The 11,672-nt window shown below is 47.3% G+C and overlaps 1 protein-coding gene across 9 annotated transcripts in view; it reads right to left on the bottom strand.

Moving 5' to 3' along the window:
- ZNF384 (zinc finger protein 384) overlaps window positions 1–8,985 on the bottom strand; it is a 30,697-nt gene extending 21,712 nt beyond the window's left edge. For 4 of the 9 annotated variants that reach the window (XM_073311372.1, XM_073311359.1, XM_073311415.1 and 1 more), the window contains exons 1-4: window positions 8,448–8,864; window positions 4,392–4,458; window positions 4,006–4,246; window positions 3,290–3,608 (exon numbers count right to left, since the gene is read on the bottom strand). In XM_073311372.1, coding sequence (XP_073167473.1) covers window positions 3,290–3,608; window positions 4,006–4,246; window positions 4,392–4,458; window positions 8,448–8,854 — 1,034 coding nt within the window. In that variant the 5' untranslated portion in view covers window positions 8,855–8,864. The other 5 variants (XM_073311391.1, XM_073311397.1, XM_073311384.1 and 2 more) reach the window with 5 other exon arrangements.
- Window positions 8,986–11,672: the final 2,687 nt, after the last annotated feature.

Consider the following 11,672-nt stretch of genomic DNA (forward strand, 5'->3'; position numbering starts at 1 on the left):
ATGAGAAGTTCTGCGACAACCAGCCAAAGGAAGTTCATTCGGTTGTGACTCTAGACCCTCTGAACAAACAAGTAAAAGTCTTGGGGTGCAGACAGAATAAATGGAACTTGGGGTTCAAGGTGGCACAGAGAAGCGGGCAAGCATGAAGTCCTGTATGACTATTGTACCTGAGCCCGTGGCTCCTCTGCCCTCTCCTTTTTCCTGGACCCTGGGCTCCCCTAACCACTTACAACTCTCCCTCCATCCCCCAAAGTCAATTTGCTCCTGTGCCCCCATTTCTCTGTGCTCCTCACTCAGTTTTTCCAGCACATCTTCTGTTTTCCAGTTGCCCATCTCCCGCAGCCCTAAGAAAGCTGTTGATCCAAGAGCAATGGAAGGTAGGGGAACTGGGGAACCAGTGAAATGGCAGTAGGAGGTACAGAGCCCAAGGCAGGCAGCAGTGGGAAGACTTTTTTGTCCCCCACTCTTTTCTCCCATCTTCAAAAAAATCACAATCAGCAAAGCTATTCCATATAGTGAACTGGCTAATCATCCTGGTCTGCACAATCCAGACATCAGAACCAAACACCACATGCAAAGAGCTTTAATTTTATTTTAGAGGAAAAATGAGCCACATAGAAGAAGGGTTTGCCAAGGCAGAGAACTAAACTGGACCAGACAGCAGTAACTGCCTCCCAGCGCTGCCAGAGCTGTGCCATATCACATGCCAGGAAACTCAGAAGCTCCGAGAAACATTTCAGCCACCATCTGTGAACAGATCCACATCCCAGTGTAATGAAAGCCCATGAGTGAATATAAGATGTCCTTCCTAACAGAAATCATTACCGCTTCCTTCAGAAAAGTGAACCCCTCAATCTCCCTGAAAAACACAGTAATTTCTGTCTGATCAAAAAAGCCAACCCTGGGTGCAGAAATTCATCTACTATCCAGTTTCAAACCTCTCATTCCTAAACAAAGTTGTGATAACCAAGACACCCACATCCTGGATGTTTTGCTATGCAGACTAGGGAACAGCATGAGAAACCCCTAGAGGGTTGCAGTTATAGAATGAGCTCCTAGATAGGAGACTGATCTAGTTTAATCCTCTTCAGAGGACCTGGCCAGACTCTCAACAATGAAACATTTCTACCAGAATCCGTGTTTTTATGAAAACACCACCACACATGTACATCCACACCCCAAGCAAAGCTTCCTCCAACCAGGAAAGGGAAAGAGTAGAGTCTTCATGGAGACCACTAGGAATCTCATCAGGCAGAGGTAATTTACATAATAAACGCTTTGATACTATAGCAATGAGCACTATAGAAACCCCACTAGAGCAAGGAACAGAACCCAGGAGTCCTCAATGAATGAGCCACTTGGAAAGTTCCAGCTTGAAAAGTTTGGCCATGTTTTCACAATATGTGATTTTTACAGAGGGAAAAGTTACATTTTTTCCTTCTCTTCCACAGCTCAAATAGAAGATAAGATTTTGCTCAAAATTTCAAAACAAATAAATAAATAAATAAAATCTACCTTTGGGCTGACAGTAAGCATGGAAGATGGCAGCAAAGAGACTGCAAAGGGGGCAGAGCTACTACCTGATCACCAGTGAACCTCACCTCCGTTTCCCTCTCCCCTTGCACAAGCACAAGTGCTCAAGGAAGAGCTGTTCGGGACATGAGGGAGAAGGCAGGTTCCACACCCATAGAAATCTGCCCATTGTAGGGTTCAGTCTGGTTACTGGTACCTGGTTATGAACTCATTTTCCTTTGTTCCAAACATTGGCCCGTGAGGGAAAAGCCCAAACTTTGCACAGAGGTTTTTGTAGAGTCATTCTACCTGCTTAGAGGCATTTTTCAGACTTACTAGCAAATGGGGCTATAATTAAAGTCCCAGTGTACCTTGAATTCTAGTGTTCACTGCCAAGTGCATCCTTTATAAATACATGTTCAGCAACTTAACTAGCAACCCAGAATGTATGATGCTTGAGTCACATAGAGTTGTGGCCGATGCCCAAAATAAATGGTGGAGCTGCAAGTAGCAAACTCCGCAAGACCTCCTGCAGGTTGATCATATTTTCAAAGTGAAAAACTAGGACACTGGTCAAAGGGCTGGCTTCACATCAAGTTTTTGTATCAATTTAACATATCAGTATATTTAAAGTGATACAAGCCCCAGCTTGGACATAGTTCTACAGCAAAAGGTGCTTGTACTGAAATAACTGTGTAACAGAAATTGAGTTATATCAGTACAAAAACTATCCACAGAAGCCCAAAGGACAGGTTTTGTTAAGGGATTAAATAAGGTTAGTAAGGAATTGTGGAAAAGAGCCCTCTCCCCACCACCACCACGTCCCTCTCCCACTCCAAATGCAGAACTGGGACACTGCTGTAAAGGGCAGGGTGGGAGAAAATATTTAGCCTTATGACCTCTTCAGCTCTCCCAAACTCTCCCTACTTACCACTATTCACCCATCAACCCAACCCACTCAGCTGAGAAACACACCAGGCCCCCTAAACAACATTCAATGTTCACCTTTTCAGAAACACTGCACTCTACCCTCCCCCAGACTGAAACCCTCTCCTCTTCCTACTTATCCTCTCCACAGCTCAGAACCAGTCCCCTCTCCCATCACTCCCTCATAAACATAAAAGACACACCCCTCCCAAGCTCAGAAAACGCATCTCTGGGCTCATAACTCTCCCCCCTGCCCTCATCTGTCACCTACCACCAGTCTCAGAAACACTCCAACCCCTAGCTCAGAAATCCCTCAACCTTTTGCTGGGGTGGAAGAGTAGGTGCAGAGCCATCAGGGAGCATGTGACCTGAAATTACCCCATAGAAGTCTATTCCTTGCTCGCTGCCTCCTTCCTCTGCTGTCTGGCGTCTATGTACCGCAGAGGCAAGAGTCCCACCCCAGTGACAAGCAGGTGTACTACAGCTCCTAGTTGCAGCAAGTGGTACTACACCCTGCAGTACCGCCGACACACTACAGAGCAGTGACATTATTGGTGAGATTTAAACTAATTAGACTCTTGTTAACCAGCTGCTCCAGAAGCATTGCTGTCAAATGACAATTTTCAATCTCAACTTCCTGACACTGCAGCAATCCTTAAAATCAGACTGACTTGCATTTTTTAATTTGCCTGATTTGTTAAAAGAGAAAAGATGAAATCAACTCTTTCTGCAGCTGAAAGTATCTGCACACTGGGACTTCCCAGGGAGAAAGCACAAACCTCCTCTTCCCCAAGTAACCGCTTCCCCCACCCGCACAGTGAAACAGCCATGGTTGAGTCCCACTCCCCACCTGTACGTCTTGCCATCCTTGTGCTGGTCCTCATCATCCTCGTTTGACAGCACAAAGGGATCGCTCATCTCTGGCAGCCCCGACTCCTGCAGTCGCTTCTTCTTCCGGCCCCGGGGAGGTTTAGGGGCAACTCCCCCACCCCCACCTTCAGAGAGAGAGGTTATCACCTTCTTCGACAGGTCAGGCACCACCTGGAGGGCAGCCTGGGAGCCAGGGGGTAGCGCAGAGACAATCATTGGGGCTGAGATGGGGAAGGTTTGGGCAGAGGAGGCTGTGGTCACCAGGGAACCCGAGTGGGAGGTGATCACCAGGCCAGGACCTGCAGGAAAAGAAAGGGGAAAGAGATCAGATATCAGCCCCTCCAGATATCAGGGGCCGGGTCCATTCATGTTTCAGATCCCCCACCCCAATGAAGTGGGGCCTCAAAATCCATTTTTAACCCCGATCCACACGGAACAGTAGCAATCCTCCCTATTCCATCCCACTGTCCGATACTGGAAGTCAAATGCTCAGCAACACCTGGAGAAGAGAAACACCAGAAGTACACTGGGCACAATGAAGAGAGGTATGTCCAGAACCCCCCATGCCATCTACTATCCAAGACCTGAATCAACCTACAGCCCCAAAAGGAAAACATCCAGAACCCTACGCACTTCATTCCCTCCAGATGCTGAGATTACCATTCTATTCTTTCACAACCCCATGGTGCCCCCTACCTGCTGTCATGAGCCCGGCAGACTGCACTGGGACCACGGTGATGTTCTGGGTCACGGGGGCTTGGCTGTGTGGCGTCAGCTGCTCCGACTTGGTGTCTGAATCCATGGAGATGCCAGTGGGTAGGGCCACAGAGGTGGGTACCGTCAGCAGGGTAGGGTAGTGGGGGGGAGCAAGGCTGCAGCCCTTTTCTGGGGGCAATAGCTGCTCCTTCATCTTGTTAATGAACATGGTATTCTCGATCTACATGTGTGTGAAAGAGTTCTTTTAGAATACCCCAGAACTGACACCTCCCAGCAGTAGGCACTGTAGGAATCGGGTCAGGAGCACTCTGGTCCCAACAGGGAGCAGAACCAAACAGACCATGCTGGAAGACAGAGGCTCTTACCTGTCCCGAGACTGTGGGCGCTGCTGGCCAGAAGTACGGGGAGGAGTTGAAATGAGATTCTTCCATCCTAGCTGGGCAGAGGGGGAAAGACAAGGAAAGGGAAAGAGAAACACATGCACAAGGAAAACATTAAAAACCCAGAGAGACTGCCATAAGGAACTGGCTCAGCCTAATACAGTAACCCCTGTGGGATCTCCCTTTTTATACTAAGCAACGCAGCCCCTCTGCTGATCTTTCTGCCAAGACCCTCTCCACCAGCAAGGAAAAGAGGCTGCTGCTCACTACTCACCCAGGACTCGGGTCCTCTCAATTACCTCCTGACTGAAGCTTCAAACTTACAGTTCTCCCACCCTAAAGATGACTAATTTCCCCTGTGGGGAAGGGGTGGGTGGGTTTTGCTTCTGCAGCCATGACCCTCACAGGTGGAAACAAATTCTCACAATATTGCATATAATCCAACCCCCAAATATTGTGAATTCCAGATCCTGCCTAGACCCGCCCCCCCATCCTAACATAACGTCAGGCACTAACTGCCCCACATCCGCAGATAGCAGAAGAATGTTAGTATAGTGTTATATAGGGGGAAAGAGAGAGAGGGAAACAGACTAGCCCAAGATAACATAGTGAGACAACAGATGATCAAGAGATAAAATCCAGGACTCCCAATTTCCTGTTTCCTTCTGCTCTAATCCACTGGACCCCACTCCCATGGGAAAGCCTAAAACAGAACCTCAGGATCCTGAGTCCAAGCAGACTCCGCTACCCTCCCTTGGGAAGAGAACCCAGGAGTCCTGATTTCCACATTCCCCTCCTTCCAAAAGGGATGAAGGAGTGACTCACTATGCCACCCCCCCTTTTAGTACCATCCTTCAGCCATGTTTTGGGCACACAATCATATACTACCAATACCACCCCTCAAGTCACTGCTGCCCAACCCCAGCTCTCAAGCCAACCTGAGGCTATGTCTACACTGCAGAGACTATAGCGTCCTAGCTACCTCAGCACAGCTATGCCAGCATAACCCCCGTAGTGTAAATGCAGATTACATTAACAGAAAGGGGTTTTCCATTGGTGTAGGAACACAACCTCCCCTAACAATGGTAGCTATGTCAACAGAAACATTCTTCCACTGCCAGAACTGCATCTTCACTGAGGGTTAGGTAAGCTTAGCTATGTCTGTCAGGGGTATGGATTTTTCACACCCTTGACCAATGTAGCTATACTGCCTTGGGAAACTATAGAAATGCTTTTGGTCTCTGGTCTGGTCTACACTTAAATCAGTGTAGACCAGGCCAGAGACCAAATGGCAGTCCTCTTCAGACTGGAGGAGCTTCACCTCTATGAGCACAGCAACTGGAAGAGACAAAATCCACTCCCTGAGATAATATGCTCAGCTGGCATTAAATGGCTATTTAAAAACTAAGGACATTCATATACAAAAACTGTAGCATGAAGGCTTAGACTATTCACTCAAATATACGTTGAAAGAGATAATTAAATTCCATTCAATAAAAACTACATTTGGGTAACATTAAGTTTGAAAAGTGAGGTGCTCATAGTTAGAAAGTGCCTAGGGTAAGGTTATTTGTGCAGCCTCAACTTGCTACATTTCTACATCAGTTATGAAATAGTCTTTAATTACATGACCATATATTATTTTTCTTTAGGCCCCATCCCATTCAGTAGACAGGTTGCTGAGCAGTGTGCAATGAATAATGTAGACATAAGACATTTTTTAAAAGTGTAATAAAACCAAAATGAAGATGAACACTGTACACACTACAATTCCTATATATCAGCCAAAAATCAAAGAATTTTAAATAAACCCAATTACTTGTAATTTTTTTAAATGAATTACTTCCTTTCTGTTTAGTGAACCCACCCTTGCCTCATTCACTACCTACTGTCCAACTAGTATACTTAAAGGCCAAATTTTGTTCTTAGCTACTCCAATATAAATTCACTGTTAATTAATAGACTTTGATTGACAATAGTGTAAATCCGAAGTAATTCAATCAATCATAACCTGGTCCAGAACATGAGGGAGCTACAGAAGCCATCTCATCTTCATTTCTTTAACACAACTCAGCGCATGCACTGGCTGAAGCAGGGGCCTGTGTACATTAGAGTCTAATTATATGACAGAACCTAATCATAATGCAAGTACATGAGGGGGCAATTAATGCATTTTTGTGACTTCTGAGCACTTCCTATGGCATTTCTATAGTTTCCCAAGGCATTTTAAAAAACCCCACAAGATTTAAGTACCTTCACTATTTGCCCAGATAGAATCTTAAAACCAAAATGAAATTGGGTTCGTACAACACAATATTGAGGTTTTTCTGCACTATGCAAACAAAGCTGACGGTAGTGCCAGATTTCCAGCATTTCACCGGTAATGTTTTAGGTGTAGAAGACAAGGGCTCATAACATTAAGTAAAATCCTGATTTTTCCACACACACACACAAACATAACATACAGCCTTCTTCCATTTAGAAAATTGGAAGATAGTTAAAAGAAATTCAGTTTTCAAACTCAAATTGAAACCAGTGTTGATGGAAACAATCAGTAACTTCCTACCCCCAACTAGTCCATTATTAGAGTCATTATATAGTCACAATTTTATTTATAAAGGCAAAAGTATATTTTCCACTGTATTGGTTCTCAAAAATGGCTAACCCCCCAAAACCCTTCACATATGGGAGAGATCAGGTTTGGAAAAATTCAGTTTAAAAGATGAAAGCTTGACAAAGTTGTCACAACAGACGATTTCATGCAATTTCAGCGGCATGCCAAACCTTCAAAGTGAGGACATTTAAAGATAAAGTTCCTCCAACAGACTTCTCTCCTCCTACCCATAGCTAGCCACCCACTGTAGTCTAATAACCCTTTTGGAAATATGAATCCCTATTCAACATCCCACCCCCTTAACACAGCTTACACTTACTTTACCAGAGCATGTAACCTTTCCAATTGCTCTATCACTATCACATACGGGATGGAGCTTCAACCCTGTACCACAGCATGTTCCCACTGAAGTGCCTTCATCATCTCAGCTTCCACAAACAGGCCACAGATGGGACCTTCTTCCCATTCACCAGTCTAGTATCAGACAGATGTCAACGTACCCTCCTGATATAAACCAGAAACAATACCTTCCATGTACAGGCCAAATTTACATGCACCGAACAAACAATTAAACAAGAGAATTCAATTACTGCTTATCATGAGGGACAAGGTATCACCACTATGGTTCTCACTGATTCACATATTTCAAAGGCCGGGCTTACATTTCACGGAGTTGCTGCATTGAATCACTGGCATATACATGAAAAGTGTAGCAAGGACTTAGAGTGAAGAAGTGGTGTGTAAAAGGGGGTATAATTAAGGCTAAAGATGCAAGAATAGAGAAAGTAGGCTTTAAATGCAATTTTCCTTACTTTCACACAGTTAATTTATTTATTGTGATGTTCCATTTTCAACTTTATAATAATAATAATAATAAAAAAAAAACTCTGAGGATGATACTTGAGACTGGTAACCATTATATCTGTACAAGATCTGATTTCATTGTGGGGAAGTTTTAGGCCCAAGTGATGCTGGAAACAATTCATGCTGAAGAACACACATTGAGCACAGGGTATTTGATGAGATGCAAAAGCATCGTCACAGAGCTCTGAGAAAGAAGAATTAAGGAACTCTGTGTAACAATTTGAAAAGCCATATTTGGTTCCATGCCATCAATAACTTAACTATACTGGAGAAAAAAGACCTGGATTCCCCTTCCCCAACCAGCCCTACTAGTACACTAGAGGTCCCTCCCCCATACCTTGAAGTTAGACAGGACCTGATGCCCTAGAGATGAAGCAGCCTATAGCTTATTCCCCAACCCTTTGAACAAGTCAGTCCCTGGACAGGAACTAATTCCCAGAAGAAGAAAGGCCCAAGATCCCAGAGCTGGGCGCCAGGGCCACCCTACAGAACTGGGGCAGGGAGGGGACAGCAAGTACTGAGTCACGCCCGCAGCTGCCCGGATTTTCCTGGAAGTTTCTTACCACTCTCCCTTCTCTTGCATTTCTCCTCCTTCCAGGGCTGTTTCTGCGAACAAACTACCAGCGTTACTAGACGCGCTGGCGAAACCAGGGCTCGGGGGCCTGCATGGCGGGGCTGGGGGGAGCAGAGAGACGCGCCCCTCAGCCAGCGCGGGGGCCCGGCCACAGGGAAACGGGGACCCCCCCGCGCGCACACATCCCACAGGGAGCCGGGGGCAGCCCCGCCCACGCGGGGAGTGTCCGCCCCAGGGGGAGCCCCCAGCCCGCTCCCCGCACACACGGAAGGCACCGAGCCCGAGGGAGGGGCCAACCCTGTCCGGAATCTCAATCCCCGCGCGTCGGAGCCCAGAGACTGACGGCACTCTGCACCGACACCCAATCAAGCCTCCCCGCTTCCGCTTCCGGGTCATTCTACCCCGGAAGTACCATTGCCCCGGGTCTCTCTTTGTCTCGCCCACCACTGATTACCGGACACCACCCCCCAGCTGCGACCCCGACCCCAGCTCCAGCGGCGGCATCAACCTCCTCACCGGAAAGGAGTGCGGAAAATCACTTCCGGTTCAAGAGGCGGGGCGTGTTTGGGCACGTCCGGGGGGTCTAGGAAGGACGGAACTGACGTCATAAACAGGCACGGTTGCAGTGCAGGCGGAAATGAATGAATGGATTTACAAACCGGAAGTGCTAATCGTGGGCAGCGCCCGCACCGCACGGGACCGGCAGTAGCGGCAACCGCGGAAGGGCGGGAATCACCTCCTGCAAATCAGAACGAGCCGCAACCTTTGGGGAGGAGCTGAGATTTTCCTGCCGGAAGTAGTGAACGAGGTCGGCGAAGGGGGGACTCCAGGCCGGAAGTAAGGGCTGAAGTAATGTTTTTTGACAGTGGACGATGCTCCCCGTTCAGAAGCGGAAATAAGTTGAGTTCCTAGTCCGTTGCGTCATTTCCGCTCTGGGCGGCTGTCTCTGCGGCGGATTCCGGAGGCTCATGAATCATGGTGTTGGTTGATTGGCGGCGTTTCCCGCTGCCCTGCCCCAGGGCGTGGTCCCGCTACCTCCCGGCCCGCAAGAGCGGCCCCATGCGGAGCCCAGCGGGGCGGGGAGCAGCCTGGGCTGGGTGTCCCGCCGGAGGGAAGGGCCCTGGGGGAGGCTGCGAGCCAAGTAGCTGGTGCAGACGTGCCCCCAGTCAGGGCCCTGCAGCTTCTGTAGGGCCTGCGGGGACTCCTCCAGTGGCTTGGCTGAGGGTCTGGCACTTCTGGCGTGAAAACCCCACCCCCCACCACACGCTCCCCCGAGGTGGGCCCAGGCGCTGTGTACAGGCCAGAGGGCTGGACTGAGGGATGGGGACTATCCTCACTCCCCTCCCCTCTTCGCAGCCTGCACAGGTCCTCTTCTTTTGGTTGTCTGGGCACGCAGGGACTTTGGGGCCAGAGGGCTTTCTGTGCTGCACAGGCAAGACTCTGTATGGAGCCAGTGTGGGGGCTATGGCAGATATTGCAATCCCAGGCCAAATCCCTGCAGACCACTGTGACGTTGCACTCCATAATGTTTTATGGAAATATGCTTATGGGTGTAAATATGATATAACTGGAATATGCTTTATGCAAAAGGTCTTTTGTAAGGTATCATTACAAAGCTTAAAATCTACTGAGTGTGTTCAATCTATTTGTATGCATGTATCATTCTTGTATCTGAAGCTAGAAATATAAAGTATAACTCTGAGGTCCTATTGTAATTATGCAAAGTGTGGGCCATTGATGATCGTTTAGAATCTTGATGGCTCCCATTGACTAGAACAATTGGTTGTAAATGGCTCTGTTTACCTGCAAGCCTTCCTGTGTTCCTGTGAGCCAGCCCAGGAAGAATGATGGACTCCATCTTAAACCTGTTTCAGAGTAACAGCCGTGTTAGTCTGTATTCGCAAAAAGAAAAGGAGTACTTGTGGCACCTTAGAGACTAACCAATTTATTAGAGCATAAGCTTTCGTGAGCTGTAGCTCACGAAAGCTTATGCTCTAATAAATTGGTTAGTCTCTAAGGTGCCACAAGTACTCCTTTTCTTTCATCTTAAACCTGATGCTTTCCTATTTAGAAGGAGGGGTGGGAATCCAGAGAGACAAAAGATTCCCACCTTGTGCCAAAGCTATAAAAGTGGGTGGAAGAGAACAAAGAGGATCCTAGTCCTGAAAAAGCCCCTGCTTTTCATCTAAGATGCCTGCTGGAACTAACAAGGACTGTACCGGGGAAAGGATTGGGCCCAGACTAGGAAGGAGTCTAGTCTATGAAAGAAGCTCATTGGAACATCTCTAAGGGTGAGATTTACCTGTAAACAGTCTCTTAATGTATTAGGCTTCGACTGGCGCGTTTTGTTTTATTTTGCTTGGTAACTTACTTTGTTCTGTCTGTTATTACTTGAAATCACTTAAATCCTACTTTTTGTATTTAATAAAATCACTTTTGTTTATTAATTAACCCAGAGTAAGTGATAAGTACTTAGGGGAGCAAACAGCTATGCATACCTCTCTATCAGTGTTATAGAGGACGGAGAGTTTGAGTTTACCCTGTATAAGCTTTATACAGAGTAAAACTGCTTTATTTGGGGTTTGGATCCCATTGGGAACTGAGTGCTGGAGAGAAGTGACCTGCTGAGCAGTTTTTGGTTAAAGTCTGCAGCTTTGGGAGTGTGGATCAGACCTGGGTTTGTGTTGCAGCAGGCTAGTGACTCTGGCTCAACAAGGCAGGGCTCTGGAATCCTAAGCTGACAGGAAAAACAGGCTCAGAGGTCATTTCAGCATGTCCAGTGACAGTCCCAAGGGGGTCTCTGTGGCCAAACCTGTCATAACCGCTGTATTATGTTCATGGAAGTTCTCTGTATGATTGTGTTCTACTCCATAGGGACAGCTCCTCCAGGAACTAAAAACGGGGGGGGATTATTCCGGGGGATTTAAACCACCCTGTAGAAAACTGGGAGTGGTTTGCATTATTGGTTCAAGCTAGGTTGTCCACAGATCAAGCAAAGTTTTTTGGTTTTTTTTGGTATAAAATATGAGTGGCCAAACAGTGGCTCATGGAGCCACCCCTGCCCATTCTCTGCCTACCAGACTGGTGTGGGGAGCTTGGGACTCCTGCTCTGAGGCAGAGTGGTGTGGCTAGGGGCTTGGAGATGGCTGGTGCCTGCTGAAAGGGGGGGGGGCACAATTTAAATGTTCAGGCCCCCTCCCCCAACAGCTTGAGT

This window comes from Lepidochelys kempii, chromosome 1 (genome assembly GCF_965140265.1).
Source record: "Lepidochelys kempii isolate rLepKem1 chromosome 1, rLepKem1.hap2, whole genome shotgun sequence".
In the NCBI taxonomy this organism is placed as follows: domain Eukaryota; kingdom Metazoa; phylum Chordata; order Testudines; family Cheloniidae; genus Lepidochelys; species Lepidochelys kempii.